At 38.7% G+C, this 23,798-nt stretch overlaps 1 protein-coding gene across 1 annotated transcript in view; it reads right to left on the bottom strand.

Annotated features, from left to right (window-relative positions):
• Window positions 1-23,798, bottom strand: part of PAAF1 (proteasomal ATPase associated factor 1) — a 44,740-nt gene that overhangs the window by 11,293 nt on the left and 9,649 nt on the right. Inside the window, exons 5-7 of the mRNA XM_061202879.1 lie at window positions 12,540-12,638; window positions 11,766-11,916; window positions 3,963-4,157 (exon numbers count right to left, since the gene is read on the bottom strand). Of these exons, the coding sequence (XP_061058862.1) occupies window positions 3,963-4,157; window positions 11,766-11,916; window positions 12,540-12,638 (445 nt within the window). The remainder of the gene's footprint in view (window positions 1-3,962; window positions 4,158-11,765; window positions 11,917-12,539; window positions 12,639-23,798) is intronic.

Consider the following 23,798-nt stretch of genomic DNA (forward strand, 5'->3'; position numbering starts at 1 on the left):
GGGATCTTCCCGGACCAGGGCTCGAACCCGTGTCCCCTGCATTGGCAGGCGGATTCTTAACCACTGTGCCACCAGGGAAGCCCTATACTTCAATTTTAAAAAGGTTTCATGGAGGTTATTTTTCGACTGAGACATGAATGGTAAACAGAAGCCAGCCACGTGAAAAGTTTTGGGAGGTACATTCCAGGCTAAGGGAAGAACAAGACAAAGGCCGGGAGGCTGGCAGTCTGTTGTGCTAAAAGAACAGAGACCTATGGCTGGGACACAGTGGACCTGGCAGAGGGTGGTATGACTTGAGGCTGGAGAGGACTGCAGGGGTTAGAAAGTGTAAGCATTTGTAATAAGCCATGGTAAGGGGTTAGGATTTTAATACACAGTTGTCCCTCGGTATTTACAGAAGGTTGCTTCCAGGACCTGCCGCAGACACCAAGATTCGCAGATGCTCAAGTCCCCAGAGTTGGCCCTCCATATCCAAAGGTTCCACATCCGTAGATTCAACCAACTGTGGATTGTGTTCTGAATGAGGAACCCATGGATATGGAGGGCCAAACGTATGTATAAAAGGAGGCCACTATGGACTTCCCTGGCGGTCCAGTGGTTAAGACTCCATGCTTCCAGGGCAGGGGATGCAGGTTCGATCTCTGGTTGGGGAATTAAGATCCCACATGGCCAAAGAAACCAACCAAACAAAAAAATACAAAAAGGAGGCTGCTAGAGGAGAGTAGAGACAAAGGAGAGTGATATGACTTGATTTATGTTTTTTATTCATTTACTTTTTTTAATTTTAATTTTTTTATTTTGGCTGCACTGGATCATCGTGGTGGCACATGGACTCTTAGTTGTGGCATGCGTGTGGAATCTAGTTCCCCGACCAGGGATTAAACCCGGGCCCCCTGCATTGGGAGCATGGAGTCTTACCCACTGGACCACCAGGGAAGTCCCTGGATTTATGTTTTTTAAATGACCACGATGGTTCCTCTGAGGAGACTAGATTATAGAATAGTGCAGGCAACAGATGATGGTAGAATGGATGAGGATGCTGGCAGGAGGAAGGGAGAGCTGGAGGCAGAAGGTGAGGTGGAAAAATGAGCAACATTCTGAAGGTAGAGATGACAGACTTTGCTGATGCGGGACATGAGGAAAGGTGGGGGTGGATCTTGAATGAATCTCAGGCTTTGGGCTTGAGCAAGAAGATGGTGGTGCCATTTACTGAGATCGGGAAAAACAGATCTGGGGTGGGAGGAAATCAAACACTCCATGTTATAAGTTCAAGATGTCTATTAGACATCTAAATAGAGTCTGAAATGCAAGTGAAAGATCTATGCTTTAGATATACTTTTGGAAATCACCAGCTTAAATACAATATTTAAAGTCATGGAAATGATGAGATCACCTAAGAGAGAAATTGTAGAGCTGAGAGCCCTCCAATATTTAAAGGTAGAATAAAGGAGACATGTAGAAGGAGACTGGGATTTCCCTGGTGGTCCAGTGGCTAAGGCTCCATGCTCCCAACGCAGGGGGCCCGGGTTCAAACCCTGGTCAGGGAACTAGATTCCACATGCTGCAACTAAAAAAGATCCCACGTGCCACAACTAAGACCCAACGCAGCCAAATAAATAAATAAACGTTTTTTTAAAAAAAGGAGACTAAGAAGCAGCAGCCAATGAGATAGAAAGAAAAGCAGTGTAGTGTGGTATTACAGAAGCCAAGAAAGAAAAGTGTCCTGAAGAGAAGAGTTTACTATGTTGTATCCTGTTGAGAATTTGGAAAGATAAGCACAGAGAAGTAACACTGGACTATGCAACATGGAGTCACTGGTGACCTCGACAAGAGCTGCTGCTGGTTAAGTAGCTGGGGCACAAACCATCCTAGGGCAGGTTGAAGAGTAAGTGGGAAGTGAGGAAATAGAGGAAACAAGAATATTTTCATTTAAATTACTTTAAACCAACTAATTTTAAAAAACTCAACCTTATTTTAAGTAGTATCTACGAAATCTTAGGTTTGAAGTGAGATATGTGTGCATTAATATGTAACTATTAAAAATGTGTACTGCCTGAAATGATCTTGTTTACCACTCACTGCACATGTATCACACTTTGGGAAGTAGACTCTTCCTATTAATCGATTAATTCCCAAAGAGGGGCCAGGCAACATGTGGTAGTCACAACCATTTTAGTTCTTGGACCACAGTGTATCTATATGGGAAGTTTAAGAGAGTGAGGAGAGTACCTGCAGTGTGTCCACAGTGAGGGGCAAAATTCACCCAAAGGAGCTGAAAACATATAACCACACAAAAACCTACACAGGGATATTTATAGCAGCTTTATTCATAATTGTCCAAACTTGGAAACAACCAAGATGTCCTCTAGTAGATGAATGAATAGATAAACTGAGGTACATTCAGACAATGGAATATTGTTCAATGCTTAAAAAAATGAGGTATCAAGGACTTCCCTGGTGGCGCAGTGGATAAGAATCCACCTGCCAATGCAGGGCACACGGGTTCGAGCCCTGGTCCGGGAAGATCCCACATGCTGCGGAGCAACTAAGCCCATGCACCACTACTACTGGGCTCGCACGCCACAACTACTGAAGCCTGCGTGCCTAGAGCCCGTGCTCTGCAACAAGAGAAGCCACTGCAATGAGAAGTCCATGCACTGCAACGAAGAGTAGCCCCCACTCGCCACAACTAGAGAAAGCCCCCCTGAAAAAAAATGTTAAAATAAATAAATAAATAAATGGAAAAAAAGAAATGAGGTATCAATGCATGAAAAGACATGGAGGAACCTTAAATGCATATTACTAAGTGAAAGAAGCCAATCTGAAAAGGCTACATAGTTTATGATTTCAACTGCAACATTCTGGAAAAGGCAAAACCATGAAGACAGTAAAAAGATCAGTGGTTGCCAAAGGTTATAGGGGATGAAAGGACAAATTGGTGCAGCAAAAGGGATTTTTCAGGCAGTGAAACTTCTGCATGATACTAGAATGATAAATACATGTCATTATACATTTGTCCAAACCCACAGAATATACAACATCAAGAGTGAATCCTAATTTAAACCTTGAACTTTGAGTGATAATGATGTGTCAGTTTAGGTCTATCAATTGTAACAAAAGTACCACTCTGGTGGGGGATGCTGATAACAGGGGAGGGTGTGCGGGTGTGTGGGCAGAGGGTATACAAGAACTCTCTATCTGCTCAATTTCATGTGTACCAAACTGCTCTAAAAAATAAAGCCTGTTTTTTTAAAAAAATGCGAGAAGCAGAGATGATGGTAGAAAAATAGTCCTATGGAAACAGAGAAGCAAGTATGTTATAATCATAGGAAAATAAGAAAAGAATGCAAGCTGCCTTATTAGGACCTTTATCATTCTGACTCAACCAGAGCTATCACTCTACTCACCTATTTCCCCCTACTATGCTTATACCAACTTCTGGCCCAACGAAGCATCTCTCTACCCAATAGTCAATTTTACCTCCACACTATTTTAATGTGAACTGCCCCTACCTCTACCCCTGCCCCAGTTCCCATTCTCCCATCCTTCCCATTCTTGTCTGTTCAACTTGAATCTATCCTTCAAGGTTCAATTTCTTTTGTGACACCTGTCATCTATACTAACCTAAAACACTCTCTTCTTCCAAAAAACTATTATATTTGCATTAAGTGAATCACTAAGTTACTTCAGCCAAAATTTTATTGTTCTCTGTTTTATAGGCATTAGTCTCATCTGCTAAATTAAACTGTACTTACTCAAATGCAGTAACTATGACATATACTTCCTTTGTAGATTCCAAAGCAACAGAAACATAGTAGACATGCAACAAATATTAATCTTATGGTAAAAATGGAAATACCAGCTACAGAGCAGGAGAAAACGAGGAAGAAAAGGAGAAACTAAGGCAAACACTGAAGGAATATAAGGAAACAAAATAAATTCATATATTGTTATCAACTCACTGGGCATCTGCTCAGGGGAGCCGAGGTTTATAGAGTTGTCAGCAGTACCCACAGCCACTCCGTTGATGGAAGACCCACAGTCTGCAATGACTCCCAAGCAGGCTGAGCGCCCACAGTCCCAAAGTCGTGCTGTCCCGTCTCGAGAACCAGATACCACATTCCTCCCCCGATCAACAATGGCTGTATCCAGGATACCTGGCAAGAGAAAAAAAAAAAGACCCTCAGATGGAGTACGTAGTAAAGGAACTACAAGGGCAGAGAAGATGGATCTGCATAAATGACTCTATTCCTTCACAAACAAGTACTGGATATGTACTACAGGCTGGGCACATCCAAGTGCCAGAAAAACAGAAATAAACAGAACACGGTCCCTGTTTCCCAATGACTAGCTGCAAGAGACAGACATGGAAAAGAAGCTTTGGATTTAATTTTTAGTGGCATGTGGTTTTCTAGAGCAGTGGTTTTCAAGTTATTATTTTGGCTTTAGAACCTGTTTTTTTTTTAATTCATTTAATTAATTTATTTTTTAAAAAAATTTTTATTGGAGTATAATTGCTTTACAATGGTTAGTTTCTGCTGTATAACGAAGTGAGTCAGCTATACGTATACATACATATATCCCCATATCCCCTCCCTCTTGCGTTTCCCTCCCATCCTCCTTATCCCACCCCTCTAGGTGGTCACAAAGCACCAAGCTGATCTCCCTGTGCTATGTGGCTGCTTTCCACTAGTGATCTATTTTACATTTGGTAGTGTATATATGTCCATGCCACTCTCTCACTTCGTCCCGGCTTACCCTTCCCACTCCCCGTGTCCTCAAGTCCATTCTCCACATCTGCATCTTTATTCCTGTCCTGCCCCTAGGTTCTTCAGAACCATTTTTTTTTTTAGAGTCCATATATATTACCATACGGTATCTATTTTTCTCTTTCTGATTTACTTCACTCTGTATGACGGACTCTACGTCCATCCACCTCACTACAAATAACTCAATTTCGCTTCTTTTTATGGCTGAGTAATATTCCATTGTATATATGTGCCACATCTTCTTTATCCATTCATCTGTCGATGGACACTTAGGTTGCTTCCATGACCTGGCTATTGTAAATAGTGCTGCAATGAACATTGTGGTACATGACTCTTTTTTTTTTTTTTAATTTATGGCTGCATTGGGTCTTCATTGCTGCGCGAGGGCTTTTCTCTAGTTGTGGCGAGCGGGGGCTACTATTCGTTGTGGTACGTGGGCTTCTCATTGTGGTGGCTTCTCTTGTTGAGGAGCACAGGCTCTAGGAGGGTGGGCTTCACTAGTTGTGGCACGTGGGCTCAGTAGCTGTGGCTCACAGGCTTTAGAGCGCAGGCTCACTAGTTGCGGCACACAGGCTTAGTTGCTCCGCAGCATGTGGGATCTTCCCAGACCAGGGCTCAAACCCGTGTCCCCTGCATTGGCAGGCAGTTTCTTAACCACGGCGCCACCAGGGAAGCCCAACATGACTCTTTTTGAATTATTGTTTTCTCAGGGTACATGCCCAGTAGTGGGATTGCTGGGTCGTATAAAACCTGTTTTTTAAACAAAAATTAAGTAGACAACCTAGATAGTTCAGTGTGAAAATCACTGTCTTAAAAGATCCTGCTGCTTCCATTGGGAACTAATCGTAAAAAAGGAGTGACTTCTCATCTGGCCAAGATGGAGTAGTCCCATTCCTCCCAGGTCCTCCCCTTACAACTAAAAAAACGTGGACATAAGACAACAAACAAGCACAAGAAGGCTGAAAGATGTAAAGAAGAAAGCAGTCCACCTAGGGACCTCAGGACTTGAAGAACAACAGGGCAATGAGTTCCCTGGATTTCCTTACTGCCTCCCATATATCCTAGACAGGACAATGCAGAAGCCTCTAACATAGAACTAATTAAAAAAAACAAAAACAAAAACAAAAACAGGCGCAAATTAAAAACAAAAAACAACAACCAAACAACTCCAAGAAAAGTCTGTTGCCTCTAGGCAGAAGACTGAGAAAAGGGTGGCCTAACAGTACAGAAAACCTTTTTGGCAATATCCATCTTACTCAAACAGCAACAGAAAAACTGCTACCTCCCCTCTCCCAAAGATTCAGTGGGGCTGAACAGGGAGTGATTTCTACCTCAACCCCCATGGAAGCAGGAGACAGCTCTCCAATTCTCCCAACCCAGCGACGCTGACCAGGCCCGGCAGGGTACTGTCAGCGGGGAGCTGGGCCTCTATTCTCGCCCAGCACCAATGGGGGAAAGAGGTAAAACATGAGGGACAGGGAAGTAGCACTCCACTTTCCCCAACCCATCCCCTGGTGTCAGTCAGCAGGAAACAGAGCTTACAAGCCCACTTGGAGGAAAGGAAGCGGTGCAAGTTGAGGTGATGCAAGATGGTGCCCCGTTTTCACCAGGAAGGCGTCAGCAAGGTCAAGGGGAAGCTGAGCTTCTACCTCACCTGTTTGCAGACAGGTAGAGTGAGGCAGTGCTCCACTTTTGCCAGAGCAGTGTTAGAGGAGCCCAGCAGGAAGCTGAGTATACACACCTCCTGGGCCCCTGTACCATACCTCGACAGGGGACCACCTGCTAAAAAAGATCAAGTAAGATGCAGAGTGTTATAATATCCAAAATGTCCACAGATTTTACAACTTTTGAAGCCCTTTGTCACCCCTTATCTATTTGCTATGATCCCTGGTCTCAGGAGCACACAGTGTAAAAACGTAGAGACAGTCAAGGACATAAAGAGTTACAGGGGCATATATGTGACAACATAGGACTGTAGAGTAGAAAGGGACTCTGGCCCTATGGTGATACAGGCAGGGCTAGTACTTGCTTTACTAAAACCCATTTAATTATCCTATTATAGGTGCCAAATAAACACTTGCAGGCTGAATAATAAGAGTACCTGATCGAAGGTTACTTAGTAAACTAGTGCCCTGGCTTGCTTCCATTCCGCTCAAGATGAGATGACTTCAGATATACACACCTTGACAAAACTCTACAAAAACTCAATATAAGGCACAAGTGATGGATGAGCCATGCAGTTAACCACATGCCTCAACTCTCAGTGGAAATTTCACTTTGAAAGCCTTTTTCAGAAAAAAGATGAATTCATAAAAATGCCACAAATTTTAAAAGTAGCCAATTTAGGGCCTGTTTGATAAAATATGATTTTCTCAGGTTTGATAAAATATGATTTTCTTACCCCTGTGAATTAGGTGGCTTCTCTTGTTGAGAAGCACAGGCTCTAGGAGGGTGGGCTTCACTAGTTGTGGCACGTGGGCTCAGTAGCTGTGGCTCACAGGCTCTAGAGAACAGGCTCAGTAGTTGTGGCACACAGGCTTAGTTGCTCCACAGCATGTGGGATCTAATTCACAGGGTTAAGTTTCCAAATATATCCAATTTAAAATAAAAACTACATACAATTTATATAGCTGGTTATAGTTGTTGGAAAAATACAATGTAATCATTGTACTTATATATCTAATGGATAAAGGCCATATAGATAAGCTTTTATTTATTTATTTATTTTTGGTTATATGTTGATTTTTTAAATTCATTTTTATTGGAATGTGGTTGCTTTACAATGTTGTGTTAGCCTAGATAAGCTTTTAAAAGTAGCCTTTCCCTCAGAAGCAGATCTAAGGAGGCAACATATCTTGTTGCTATTTTATGTTTCTTATTTACAACATATTTTGTAATCACAAAGAACCTTGAGTTTAGAAAATCCACCTTTCCACTCTATCTCCATAACATACTCAGCATTCTAGCTAGAAAAGGATCTTAGATCTTTCAAGAATCTTAAGGAATCACCAACAGGAACATTAGGAAGGGGCTTCAACTCTTACTAAGCCATCAAAGATCTGTTTATGTCTTTATTGGGAAGTTCTAACCACTATTTAAAAATGCTGAGTTCCATGAAAGTGATGCAAACTTAAAAAAAAAAAAAAAGTTCTGAAAAATATGTATCCAAGGCAGGATGCTACAGCTGTGGCTAGGGAGCTGTGAATGGTATTAACTGTGTACAAATTTCAACTAATACTCAGTAAAGAGCTGCCATCTAGGAAGTTTTCCTTTTTTATTAAAGTAGAGTGGAAAACTATCACTCCCTCTCTAATAAAATGTCACTTACAACATAGTGGCATCTAGTGTGGGTCTCTTTACTCTTAGGTGACAAGAATAAAAGAAAGAGGAGCCTTACAGGAGCAGGAATCTGTGAGGAATTACCTTAAGAAGAAGCTATGAAAGTAGCAGGAATGCCTTTGTAAGAGAAGTAGCCATAGCTAAGACCTAGCAGAGCTGCAAAGGCTTTAGATATCAAACCAAACAGACAGAAGTCCTCAACATATGAACCAAGATGAAAAAAAAATCTGCATTCAAGAAAAGATTCAGCTGATTCACATATAAACATCCTAGCCAAAGTCTGGGAAATAAGAATAATGTTAGATTAAACTATGACTGAAATAAGTATTAGTAAGAAACAGAGCAAATTTCATATTTCTAGGCAGGTTTTTTTTTTTTTTATTTTTTATTTTTTTAAACTCATTTGTGGTTTTTTGTTTTTTTTAAAAATTATTTTATTTATTTTTGGCTGTGTTGGGTCTTCGTTTCTGTGAGAGGGCTTTCTCTAGCTGCGGCAAGCGGAGGCCACTCTTCATCGCGGTGCGCAGGCCTCTCACTATCGTGGGCTCTCTTGTTGCGGAGCACAGGCTCCAGACGCACAGGCTCAGTAGTTGTGGCTCACGGGCCTAGTTGCTCCGCGGCATGTGGGATCTTCCCAGACCAGGGCTCGAACCCGCGTCCCCTGCATTAGCAGGCAGACTCTCAACCACTGCGCCACCAGGGAAGCCCTCTAGGCAGGTTTTTTAACAAGTTTACTCTATTCAGATCTCAGAAAATAATGAGCCTTGAAGCACCTATTACTTGGAGGCAGCATATCCTATTTCAGAGAAAGTATATAAGAGTTTGAAAAGAATGCCACCTGGTTTCTCAAATGTAAGCATCTTTCCTACCTTGGTGAGCAAAAAACCTCAACCAATCAACTGGAATGGTGTTTCATTTGGTCTCAATGTTTTCACAGATTATGAAAGACCTGGTGCTTATTACAAAGAATTAAGATTATGAATATGTATCTCCAAATTCACCAACCTTAATTAAATGGCCTGGTCAATTAAAAATTTTCAAACTGATTAAAGTACACTTTAGAGCTGCTTAGTAAACTCATATATTACAAATAGAACACTACTTTTAGTTTATCCTTTCATTAGACAGATTTACAAAAATCTTACCTCTGCTTGTTAAGAACACACTAATCCTTTAAATAAATATAAAATATGTATCTAAAAGTATTAGAAAAGACCAATTACATATCAACTAAGATCAAAAATGTCTACTGTATTAGAAATAACAATTTCTGCTTTTCACATTTGACAAGTATGTTAAAACATCACAAGGTTCAACTTTCCTGGCAGGGTTTAAAGTATAGTGTCATATTTTTTATGAACAATAATAGCACTCAATGTACACTTATTATACACCAGGGATTATACTAAATCTCTCATATGCACCATTTCATTTAATACTATTATCCCCATTTTACACATGAGGAAATTAAGGCTCAGAAAAGTTAAGCAACTTTCCAAGGCTTCCCAGACTTTAAATGGAAGAATTATGGTTTAAACCAAGATTTGTATGTCTCCAAATCCTATGCTTTGCCACTCTACTGTACTGGCTCCCTTACTATCATGTTTCCATATACTAGAAGCAGTAAGCAAGCCAGGGACTTAATTAAGCTAACGAAAGGTTATCCTTTATAACAGATCTTTATACAGAGCTGCTCTATTAGTGTCCAAATGATTCTTTGCAATAAGCATCAGGTAATGTTCAGTCCAGTCTTCCTTTTATGTCTTGCTTGCCAAGACTTACCTAGGCAATAAAAGACCATGTTCACTTCAATACTATCTTCTGCTTCTCTTATTTAGTCACCACTTGTGAAAACACTAAAGATCACAAATGCAAATAATAATTCTTTATTCTGTTTTTTATGTGGTTCATGACTTTTATTAAAATGCTTCAAAATCTCAGAATTAAAGAGATTGTAAAAAAGGAACCACACAAAGCAACTTGGAAGTCAACTACGTAAAGACAGTGACCCATATATGCCTCTGTTATTGGAGATTAATCTTGATTTTGGCTCCATACTTTTGAAGAATGGGCAACCCCAAACCCGGGGCTCCTTTATAGAACTAACTAGAGAGAAGCATTCAAGACCTGACAGACATTAACCTGGACCTGACTTCATGCAATTTCCCCTAAAGCTTATCATTTCTGTTCAATCTAATTTTAAAAAAAACAACAAACCCTCTCAAGGAAAAAAAAGTAAGGGTTGTTATACTCTGGAGAAGCGCCTACCCCCACCCCAGAACTTTCTCACAAGGCCAAAAGAATGGAACAACTATATGAATAAAAGCTTAAATCAGATCAACAAACACTCTACAGTTCACCCTAAGCTAAGCGACACACATGGATTCTTAAGGAGAACTGAAGAACATTGGGAGACTTAGGATTCATGTGGAGGGCACAGTCAATAACTGTAGTAATCCAAAGGTATTCTGAAGTTAAGTGTGCACGGATGTTAAATATGCATCTCGTTAAGTTCAACATGCAGAGTTATGCCTTGTTCCACTGGAAAGGTCCCCCATGCCTTGCATCTTCAAGGTGGCCAGATCTAAGGTGAATCCCTCAGTGTTCTTCTAGACTCCTTTGGCTCCTGGATTCCCCAACAGTGCAGGCTGTTTTGACTCCTCAGACCTGTCAGTTCTTTGGACTGAACGTGAAGAAGGCTCTATATATCCCTTCTATTCCCTCTCAATGCACCCATGTACTTAAGTTTCAGAAGAAAACCCACTTATTTGCTAAGGTTAACATGTGTGTTTGCTAGATGATCTGTATGTAATCTGACAAACCATTATAAAGAAATACTAAAACTTAAAAAAATCAACCTCTACACACAAGCTATTTATAATATAGTCAGGTACACAAGGCAAAAACACTGGGTTAAATACCATAAGTATAGGGCAAATACATAATAAATTCCCAAATGAGTGGTGTAGATGATGTGTATTATGGTCCCAAAGGAGGGATCAAGGTAAGAAATTATTTGGGGATGTTATTACATTTTCAAAAATAACCAAACTTGTAAAAATAAGAATGACATATTTATCATTTTTTTTAAACATTCCAAATTAAGGATAAAACATCTCTAAATTAACTTTTTCCCCAACAAACCAACCAATCAGTTACAGAGGGATGATGTTCTCACTCTGTCTCTACAATCTGATATCAACAGGTTATATGGTTAATCCATTTAAAAAAACTGAACTGTGATTTAAATCCACAGGAACCGACCATCAGTACCAAGGTCTATCTGATGTCTGGTGATGCAGCTGTTTGCAACCCAGCTTTTACTATGACCTCAGCCAAAGGACTAATGTGAAATAGTGGGCACACCTCTCTCTCTTTTTTTCCCACCACACAAGTAGATGATCTCCTATGGAGGCTTTTTTTCCCTTATCAATTGTGGAAAACAATGATCTATGTAAGTTAGTTAACTCTAGATAGCAATAATAAGACTGAGTAGGAAAGGAATTTCTAATCCTTGGGGAAATACCAGTTCATTTAAATGGCCAGTTGGATGAATTACTTGTGTTTTTGTGGATAACTAAATTCTGTTTCTATCTTTTTGGTGATTCATTTCTGGGGATCATTAGAGAAACCTTTAGGAGAAATCACTCTTCATACCTCCTTTGTGACCTTTGAAGGTCACCACACAGCTAGCATCTTCACCTGACCAGATCTTCAGCTGGGCATCCATTCCCCCACTCAGAACCACAAGGCCTGATGGGAAAAACCTGCAACAATTCACATCAAATACATGTCCTTCCAATACTCTCTGGAAAAACAAAAGAAAATTCCATGCTAGTTCTCTTGTCCATCCCTTGATGTTCTTACCTCCCATATCCTTAGTCCCGTAAATGATATATCTACACACTGCATTTTAAAACAAAAGAGGTCCAAAGAATCTCTTTAGTTCATCTGTATACCAGGTAATGTTCTTAGAGCTGCTGGCTCCCTTTCCTGGGATTTGGCTGCAGATGTTGTGAATTTGAATTCCAAAGCTCTCATAGCCATCCCTAAGTCTAGTTCTACATATAAGGAGCTGAGGAGGCTTGAGGGCTCTTTTACTTGTCTTTTCTTAAAACCCTCTGTACAGGTTGGGGGGCTCAGCCATATAGTCAGTGTAACAGCCTAGCTACTCTGTCTTAGAAATGGGTCACTGAAGGCAGTTCATATCATCCACTCACAGACATTCACTAGCCTGGCTCTTCCACTGTTCCAGCCCCAGTTTGTTCTGGCAAATCACCAAACTTGAGCATGGTTCTCAGATTAACAAATGGAAGAACAAAGATCAGTTGAAGTGCAGTGTTCCTACATTTTCAGAATGGGCCACTCTTCTTTCCATGGCCCAGTCTAAGGTTTCTCAGACCACCCTAAAAGTGTACCCAAAGCCTTTACTCTGAGCTCTCCATTGGAAGCCTGCCAGATCTTCATGCTCCCATCGGTACTAGAAGACACACCAAGGCCTCCTCCACTGGAAATGTCCAGGCATGTTATCTGTTTAAACGACAAAACAACCAGTGTTACAAATAACAAAATGCTCTTCTTCCCTTGAAATATGTTATAAACCTCTCTCATTTCACACTCCTCTAAGACTTCTTCAAGCCTATGCGTCCCAACACAAAGGACATGTGTTTCATATGAAGGCTGAGTTATCATCACTGATCTCCCAACAAGGCTGGAGCCAAAACTCTTTATTTCTCGAAACAAAAAACTATTCTTGTAGTCATCTATAATCTCCTGCTTCAGCTATAAAGTTACTTATTCCCATATCATTTCCATAGTTTCTACCTTTTGCTATTTTATTTTAAAATTAAGATACCTCTCCTAATTCTTAGGAACCCACTTACACAAAAAGACAGACTTCCAAGATGCACCAGGATTCAAGGAAAAGCAAAGATGCTTCCAATTTACTACTTTACATTCCCTCTGTAAAATCTTAACTGTGTGTGTATTTCAGAATAAGTAATAGAAAAATTCTCAAATTCACTTATACAATTTCAATATTAGGAATCACTTCATGAATAAGCCATGATCAGAATGCCAAGTCTCTTTCATATATCAATACATGCATACATAATATCCTCTTTTTATTAAAAAACACCCAGTTGCAAATATTCCAGAAATGTAAGACTGAGATATATATTCACAGTCATATTCCCAGCAGCTATGATTCCAATATGACCTAAATTATTTTTAAAAAGTAGGAACTTTCAAAAACAAAAAACAAAAAAAAAATAGGAGCTTTGCCTTTAATTATTCAACCTTCCACTCTACACTTCTATGCCAATTAAGCCTTAATGAATAGGTCTGGCAAAAACTAAAGGGATATATGGGTCAACTCTAACACTTTCTAAGACTTTTTCTTCTTTATTTTGGTTCCTCAATAAAAGGACCATTAACTTAATTGTAGTTCTTTTAATTTTAAGGATTATGACAAGAATTAACATTTATATCATGTTTTATCATTTATAAAACATTTTCAAATATACTGAATCATTTGATCCTCATAATAATCCCATTCTGCTCCTAGCTTCTCATCGGTGGATACTGCTTTCACATTCTAGTGTAGGAAACATTTCTCAGATCTATCTTTCTTCTCCAACACCACTGCTACCACCCTAATCCTGGGTCTTAAATCTGACTACCAGTACTGTCAAGTTCAACTCTATTCTGGCTCCCCAACTACATGATGAGCTTTATAAGTGTCAGAACCATGTCCAGCACTTTCTCACACAAATCACAGGCTATGTACATAGTAACTACTTAACAAATACCTAATAACAGTTTGGGAAGAGGGATGAAGCAGCTCATCAACACTAGATAAGAAAGTAAAGCCATCTGACCTATATCAATGAGACCAGCTACTGTCCCCTTTCAAGGGTCCCAGAAACAAAACATATTTAAACACTTTCCTACTCACTCTGAAATCAATTTAATCCCTAAAGCAATACAGCCCAACCTCTTTCCTGACTCAGGCACCATCTATCCAACTGCCTGCTAGGCATCTATCTTTGGCTTTATAGTGGACACCTGAAACTTAACATGTCCAAAACAGAACTCTTATTTCTCCCGCTCCCTACCAATGCAACTACTTGTCCCCCAAGTAAATGACACCAGAATTTTCCCAATTCTCAGGCCAAAATTTTTGGAATTATCCCAACTCCTCATTTTCTCACATCTCATATCCAAGTCATTGGCAAATCCTGTCTGGACCCACACCCTAGAATACAGGCTCTATACCACAGTTCTATCCATTACTATATAGCCCCAGTGCCCAGAAGAGTATCTGGAATATAGTAGGTGATTAATAAATAGGTGAATCACCTAATAATGAGCTCAAATAAGAGAAAGGGAGAATAAGAAATAGAATAAAGGAACAATTAATGATTTTTTTTAAAATGACCCACTCCTCAAAACGTAAGTGGTTTTCCCAACTCCCCAAGGAGTTCACCACTTCCTTCCCCAGTGGTCTTCAGCTTCTATGTTTATATTGGGTTTGCCAAAAAGTTCATCTGGATTTTTCTATAACATCTTATGGCAAAACCCAAATGAACTTTTTGGCCAACCCAATATATCATAGTGGTTGTCAACCAGGGGCAATTTGTTTCTGGGGGGACATTTGGTGATGTGTGTAAACATTTTTAGTTGTCACAACTGGGGGCGGTGTCCAATGGACAACTTGTGGCTAGAGGCCAGGGATGCAGCTAAACATCTTACAGTGCATAGAACAGCCCCCTACAAAAAAGAATTATCTAGCTTAAAATGTCAATACTGCCAAGGTTGAGAAACTCTGATACATTATTTGGTACCCTCTCAGTTAATCTACTCTTCCTGGAGAGGACAGGGATATTGTGTTATTTATCTCAGTTACATATCTTTGGGGCCCTAGTTCCTAGACCTAAAAAGTAATTAAGTCTGAACTATCTATTCTTCCAAAGTGATAGAACACTGAAAAGTAGATTATACTTCATACCAGTTGTCTCCTTCCTCCAGATTTTTTTTAAAGAGAAAGAGGAAAGAGAACTAACATTTATTGAATAGCTAGCTATTATGTGCCAGACATGTAACAGACACTACTCTCATATAATCCACTCAAAAATCTTTAAGTATTGGTGTGAAATCTGAGGTTTAAGAGGTAGTTTAATTTCCCCAAGGTGAAAGAGCAGAGCCAGGATACAAACCTAGGTCAGAGCCTAAAGCTAAAGATCTATTCCTTAGTCACAGCAAAAGAACAGACAGATCAATGCAGCATTCCTAAATATTGGATAAAGATGACAATTCAGAGACCTTCAAGATGGTGGAGGAGTAAGACGTGGAGATCACCTTCCTCCCCACAAATATATCAGAAATACATCTACATATGGAACAACTCCTAGAGAACACCTACCGAACGCTGGCAGAAGACCTCAGACTTCCCAAAAGATATATACTTTTTTTTCCTTTTTCTCTTTTTGTGAGTGTGTATGTGTATGCGTCTTTGTGTGATTTTGTCTGCATAGCTTTGTTTTTACCATTTGCCCTAGGGTTCTGTCTGTTTTTGTTTGTTTTTTGTTTTTAAATATAGTTTTTAGTGCTTGTTATCATTGGTGGATTTGTTTTTTGGTTTGCTTGCTCTCTTCTTTCTTTTTTTTCCCCCCTTTTTTATTACTTTAAAATTTTTTTTATTTTTAATAATTTTTTTATTTTAATAACTTTTTTATTTTATTTTTTTCTTTCTTTCTTTCTTTTTTTCCTTCTTTTTCTTCTGAGCCACGTGGCTGACAGGGTCTTGGTGCTCCGGCCGGGTGTCAGGCCTGTACCTCTGAGGTGGGAGAGCCGAGTTCAGGACATTGGTCAACCAGAGACCTCCCAGCTCCACGTAATATCAAATGGCGAAAGCTCTCCCAGAGACCTCCATCTCAATGCTAAGACCCAGCTCCACTCAACGACCAGCAAGCAAGCTACAGTGCTGGACACCCTATGCCAAACAACTAGCAAGACAGGAACACAACCCCATCCATTAGCAGAGAGGCTGCCTAAAATCAGAATAAGGTCACAGGCACCCCAAAACACACCACCGGATGTGGTCCTGCCCACCAGAAAGACAAGATCTAGCCTCTTCCACCAGAACACAGGCACCAGTCCCCTCCACCAGGAAGCCTACACAACCCACTGAACCAACCTTAGCCACTGGGGGCAGACACCAAAAACCACGGGAACTACGAACCTGCAGCCTGCAAAAAGGAGATCCTAAACACAGTAAGTTAAGCAAAATGAGAAGACAGAGGAACACACAGCAGATGAAGGAGCAAGGTAAAAATACACCAGACCAAACAAATGAAAAGGAAATAGGCAGTCTACCTGAAAAAGAATTCAGAGTAATGATAGTAAAGATGATCCAAAATCATGGAAACAGAATGGAGAAAATATAAGAAATGTTTAACAAGGACCTAGAAGAACTAAAGAGCAAACAAACAATGATGAACAACACAATAAATGAAATAAAAAATTTTCTAGAAGGGGGCTTCCCTGGTGGCGCAGTGGTTAAGAATCTGCCTGCCAATGCAGGGGACATCGGTTCGAGCCCTGGTCCGGGGAAGATCCCACATGCCATGGAGCTACTAAGTCCGTGTGCCACAACTACTGAGTCTGTGCTCTATAGCTCCCGAGTCACAACTATTGAAGCCCGCACACCTAGAGCCCATGCTCCGCAACAAGAGAAACCACCACAATGAGAAGCCAGTGCACCACAATGAAGAGTAGCCCCCACTTGACACAACTAGAGAAAGCCCACGAGCAGCAACAAAGAGCCAACACAGCCAAAAAATAAAAATAAGTAAAAAAAAAAAAAAAAAAAAATTCTCTAGAAGGAATCAATAGCAGAATAACTGAGGCAGAAGAACAGATAAGTGACCTGGAAGATAAAATAGTGGAAAAAACTACTGCAGAGCAAAATAAAGAAAAATGAAAAGAATTGAGGATAGTCTGAGAGATCTCTGGGACAACATTAAACGCACCAACATTCGAATTACAGGGGTCCCAGAAGAAGAAGAGAAAAAGAAAGAGACTGAGAAAATATTTGAAGAGATTATAGTTGAAACCTTCCCTAATATGGGAAAGGAAATAGTCAATCAAGTCCAGGAAGCGCAGAGAGTCCCATACAGGATAAATCCAAGGAGAAACATGCCAAGACACATATTAACTAAATTATCAAAAATTAAATACAAAGAAAAAATGTTAAAAGCAGCAAGGGAAAAACAACAAATAACATACAAGGGAATCCCCATAAGGTTAACAGCTGATCTTTCAGCAGAAACTCTGCAAGCCAGAAGGGAGTGGCAGGACATATTTAAAGTGATGAAAGGGAAAAACCTACAACCAAGATTATTCTACCCAGCAAGGATCTCATTCAGATTCGATAGAGAAATTAAAACCTTTACAGACAAGCAAAGGCTAAGAGAATTCAGCACCACCAAACCAGCTTTACAACAAATGCTAAAGGAACTTCTCTAGGCAGGAAACACAAGAGAAGGAAAAGACCTACAATAACAAACCCAAAACAATTAAGAAAATGGTAATAGGAACATACATATCGATAACTACCTTAAATGTAAATGGATTAAATGCTCCAACCAAAAGACATAGACTGGCTGAATAGATACAAAAACAAGACCCGTATATATGCTGTCTACAAGAGACCCACTTCAGACCTAGAGACACATACAGACTGAAAGTGAGGGGATGGAAAAAGATATCCCATGCAAATGGAAATCAGAAGAAAGCTGGAGTAGCAGTACTCATACCAGACAAAATAGACTTTAAAGACTATTAAAAGAGACAAAGAAGGACACTACATAATGATCAAGGGATCAATCCAAGAAGAAGATATAACAATTGTAAATATTTATGCACCCAACATAGGAGCACCTCAATACATAAGGCAAATGCTAACAGCCATAAAAGGGGAAATCGACAGTAACACAATCATAGTATGGGACTTTAACACCCCACTTTCACCAATGGACAGATCATCCAAAATGAAAATAAATAAGGAAACACAAGCTTTAAATGATACATTAAACAAGATGGACTTAATTGATATTTATAGGACATTCTATTCAAAAACAACAGAATACACTTTCTTCTCAAGTGCTCATGGAACATTCTCCAGGATAGATCATATCTTGGGTCACAAATCAAGCCTTGGTAAATTTAAAAAAATTGAAAGCATATCAAATATCTTTTCTGACCACAACGCTATGAGACTAGATATCAATTACAGGAAAAAATCTGTAAAATATACAAACACGTGGAGGCTAAACAATACACTACTTAATAACCAAGAGATCACTGAAGAAATCAAAGAGGAAATCAAAAAATACCTAGAAACAAATGACAATGAAAACACGATGACCCAAAACCTATGGGATGCAGCAAAAGCAGCTCTTAAGACAGAATTTTATAGCAATACAATCCTGCCTCAAGAAACAAGAAACATCTCAAATAAACAGCCTAACCTTACACCTAAAGCAATTAGAGAAAGAAGAACAAAAAACCCCCAAAGTTAGCAGAAGGAAAGAAATCATAAAGATCAGGTCAGAAATAAATGAAAAAGAAATGAAGGAAACAATAGCAAAGATCAATAAAACTAAAAGCTGGTTCTTTGAGAAGATAAACAAAATTCATAAACCATTAGCCAGACTCATCAAGAGAAAAAGGGGGAAGACTCAAATCAATACAATTAGAAATGAAAAAAGGAGAAGTAACAAGTGACACTGCAGAAAAACAAAGGATCATAAGAGATTACTACAGGCAACTATATGCCAATAAAATGGACAACCTGGAAGAAATGGACAAATTCTTAGAAAAGCATGACCTTCTGAGACTGAACCAGTAAGAAATAGAAAATATAAACAGACCAATCACAAGCACTGAAATTGAGACTGTAATTTAAAATCTTCCTACAAACAAAAGCCCAGGACCAGATGGCTTCACAGGTGAATTCCATCAAACATTTAGAGAAGAGCTAACACCTATCCTTCTCAAACTCTTGCAAAATATAAAAGAGGGAGGAACACTCCCAAACTCATTCTACGAGGCCACCATCGCCCTGATAACAAAACCAGACAAAGATGTCACAAAGAAAGAAAACTAAAGGCCAATACCACTGATGAACACAGATGCAAAAATCCTCAACAAAATACTAGCAAACAGAATCCAACAGCACATTAAAAGGATCATATACCATGATCAAGATGGGTTTATTCCAGGAATGCAAGGAGTCTTCAATATATGCAAATCAATCAACGTGATACACCATATTAACAAATTGAAGGAGAAAAACCATATGATCATCTCAATAGATGCAGAGAAAGCTTTTGACAAAATTCAACACCCATTTATGATAAAAGCCCTCCAAAAAGTAGGCATAGAGGGAATTTACCTCAACATAATAAAGGCCATATATGACAAACCCACAGCCAACATCGTTCTCAATGGTGAAAAACTGAAACCATTTCCTCTAAGATCAGGAACAAGACAAGGTTGTCCACTCTCACCACTATTATTCAACATAGTTTTGGAAGTTTTAGCCACAGCAACCAGAGATGAAAAAGAAATAAAAGGAATCCAAATTGGAAAAGAAGAAGTAAAGCTGTCACTGTTTGCAGATGACATGATGCTATACATAGAGAATCCTAAAGATGCTACTAGAAAACTACTAGAGCTCATCAATGAATTTGGTAAAGTAGCAGGATACAAAATTAATGCACAGAAATCTCTTGCATTCCTATACACTAATGATGAAAAATCTGAAAAGAGAAATTAAGGAAACACTCCCGTTTACCACTGCAACAAAAAGAATAAAATACCTAGGAATAAACCTACCTAAGGAGACAAAAGACCTGTATGCAGAAAACTACAAGAGACTGGTGAAATAAATTAAAGATGATACCAACAGATGGAGAGATATACCATGTTCTTGGATTGGAAGAATCAATAGTGTGAAAATGACTATACTACCCAAAGCAATCTACAGATTCAATGCAATCCCTATCAAACTCAGTGGCATTTTTCACAGAACTAAAACAAAAAATTTCACAATTTGTATGGAAACACAAAAGACCCCGAATAGCCAAAGCAATCTTGAGAAAGAAAAATGGAGCTGGAGGAATCAGGCTCCCTGACTTCAGACTATACTACAAAGCTACAGTAATCAAGACAGTATGGTACTGGCACAAAAACAGAAATATAGATCAATGGAACAGGATAGAAAGTCCAGAGATAAACCCACAAACATATGGTCACCTTATTTTTGGTAAAGGAGGCAAGAATACACAGTGGAGAAAAGACAGCCTCTTCAATAAGTGGTGCTGGGAAAACTGGACAGCTACATGTAAAGGAATGAAATTAGAACACTCCCTAACACCATACACAAAAATAAACTCAAAATGGATTAAAGACCTAAATGTAATACCAGACACTATCAAACTCTTAGAGGAAAACATAAGCAAAACACTGTATGACATAAATCACAGCAAGATCCTTTTTGACCCAGCTCCTAGAGAAATGGAAATAAAAACAAAAATAAACACATGGGATCTAATGAAACTTAAAACCTTTTGCACAGCAAAGGAAAACATAAACAAGATGAAAAGACAACCCTCAAAATGGGACAAAATATTTGCAAATGAAGCAACTGACAAAGGATTAATCTCCAAAATTTACAAGCAGCTCATCACGCAGCTCAGTATCAAAAAAACAAACAACCCAATCCAAAAATGGGCAGAAGACCTAAATAGACATTTCTCCAAAGAAGATATACAGATTGCCAACAAACACATGAAAGGATGCTCAACATCACTAATCATTAGAGAAATGCAAATCAAAACTACAATGAGGTATCACCTCACACCAGTCAGAATGGCCATCATCAAAAAATCTACAAACAATAAATGCTGGAGAGGGTGTGGAGAAAAGGGACCCCTCTTGCACTGTTGGTGGGAATGTAAATTGATACAGCCACTATGGAGAACAGCATGGAGGTTCCTTAAAAAACTAAAAATAAAACTACCATATGACCCAGCAATCCCACTTCTGGGCATATACTGTGAGAGAACCATAATTCAAAATGAGTCATGTACCACAATGTTCATTGCAGTTCTATTTACAATAGCCAGGACATGGAAGCAACCTAAGTGTCTATCAACAGATGAATGGATAAAGAAGATGTGGCATATATACACAAAGGAATATTACTCAGCTATAAAAAGAAACGGAATTGAGTTATTTGTAGTGAGGTGGATGGACCTAGAGTCTGTCATACAGAGTGAAGTAAGTCAGAAAGAGAAAAACAAATACCATATTCTAACATATATATATGGAAACTAAAAAAAAAAAAAAAAGGTTCTGAAGAACCTAGGGGCAGGACAGGAATAAAGATGCAGACGTAGAGAATGGACTTGAGGACATGGGGAGTGGGAAGGGTAAGCTGGGACGAAGTGAGACAGTGGCATGGACATATATACACTACCAAATGTAAAACAGATAGCTAGTGGGAAGCAGCCGCATAGCACAGGGAGATCACCTCAGTGCTTCGTGACCATGTAGAGGGGTGGGTTAGGGAGGATGAGAGGGAGACGCAAGAGGGAAGAGATATGGGGATATATGTATATGTATAGCTGATTCACTTTGTTATAAACCAGAAACTAACACACCATTGTAAAGCAATTATACTCCAATAAAGAGGTTAAAAAACAAAAAAAAGATGACAATTCAAGTCCTTGAGATAAAGGATGGATTACTTTGTACTGCTGTAACAAGCTAATCATTTCAAAAAGAATTAAGTTACACAACATTGTAAATCAACTAAACTTCCACAGAATAAATTTTAAAAAATTAAGTTAGACCCCTACTTCAAATCAAATAACAAAAATAAAGTTTGAAATGTAAAAAATAAAATATAAAAATTCAAAGATTACTATATTTATAATTTTATTTACTAAACACTATTTATATTGTGCTTGCCATGTTCTAGACCCAATTCTAACTGCTTCAATCCTCATAACAACCCTAAGAGATAAATATTTTTACTCCCATTTTACAGATTAGGAACCTATAGCACAGGAAGGTTAAGTACCTGGCCTAAGGTCACACAGTTAGTAAGTGGCAGAACCAGAATTCGAATCCAGGGGGTCAAATCCAATGAGCCCGTCTCTAGAGTCCCTGCTCTTACCCATTATGCTGTGTAATTACAAGTAAAAATATATATATTATATATATTTATTTATATAAAATCATGGACTACCCTAAGCAGGGTCCCAAAGGTAGTCACCATAAATTGATAGGTTTTATTATCTAGAAAATTAAATATTTTGTATGTCAAGACACGATAAACAAATAACAATAAGCTAGAAAAAACCTGCAAAATATATAGCAAAGGATCAATACCCTTATTATAAGAAGAGCTCTTATCAATAAAGAAAAAAATTCACACTTAGAAAAATGGGCAAATGACATGAAGAGAGGCCAATAAATATATGAAAAAGTGGTCAATTCATAATTAATCAAAGGAATGTAAGTTAAAATAGCAATGAAACACCATCCCTAAAAATGGTAAAACTTTAAAAAATTCGAATACCCAGTATCAGCATAGAATGTCAAGGCAGACTGGTAGAAAAGCAATATGGTAAAAGTCTTTTTAGTCAATGGATAGGGCCCAGTAGCAGGTCAATTAATCAAAAAATTCAGTTAGAGTAGGAAATAATAAAAAATGATATGTAAATACCTACATTTTATTTTAACTCAAATATATAAATGTACATTAATATTCACTAATCTTTTCATCAGTCCACTAACTACTATAAGAGAGCTTTATCTTGACTTGCTTGTAATATACTCTAAGCAAAAGGTACACAACTTCCAATTTCCTTAAAGCAAGGCAAATCTTTAGTCACACTTACAAAGCAATCTAAGAGCAAAAATTTATACAGGGTTTTTAAAAAAAATCTTTCCCCTAATATTCTACTACATTTATCTTGTCCACACGTACTAAAATAGAAGGTTTTAAAAAAACTCTTCTTAGGAATTCCCTGGCAGTCCAGTGGTTAGGACTCCACAGGTTCAATCCCTGGTTAGGGAGCAAAGATCCTGCATGCTGCGTGGCGCAGACAAAAAAAAAAAACAACTCTTCTTTATCAAGTCTCTATGAAGCAATCAACTTAGTTTTCAAAGACATAGTCACTCTGCCTTTCACACTCATATTTCATTGGTTTAATATATTTAATCAACATAATTTCAAAAACAACACAACTGGCATTGTAACTGACCCTTGGTAAGCATTCAGCTTAACTGGGATTGTCAGTATGCAGACCTCAGAGACTACAAGCTGCAAATGTGTTGTGGGCGTGAGTCAGAATGGTTTACAGAGGAAATGTAGAGCAACAGTTGACTCAATAAATCAGTTAAGTGGAAGTCAGTTAGAACATACCAACAGCCTTATAAAGTACATTTCCTGTGACTCAACATTATACTTTTATAAATGTACTCTAATTTTTTCTTATCTTTGTGAGAAAAGGGTTAGCTACATCATCAAAATATGAAGTCACAAAATCGGAAATGACTGAATGTCCGGTAATGTAAGATTAGAAAAATAAATTATAGTAAAGTCATAACAGT

This window comes from Eubalaena glacialis, chromosome 10 (assembly GCF_028564815.1).
Source record: "Eubalaena glacialis isolate mEubGla1 chromosome 10, mEubGla1.1.hap2.+ XY, whole genome shotgun sequence".
Taxonomy (NCBI): Eukaryota; Metazoa; Chordata; class Mammalia; order Artiodactyla; family Balaenidae; genus Eubalaena; species Eubalaena glacialis.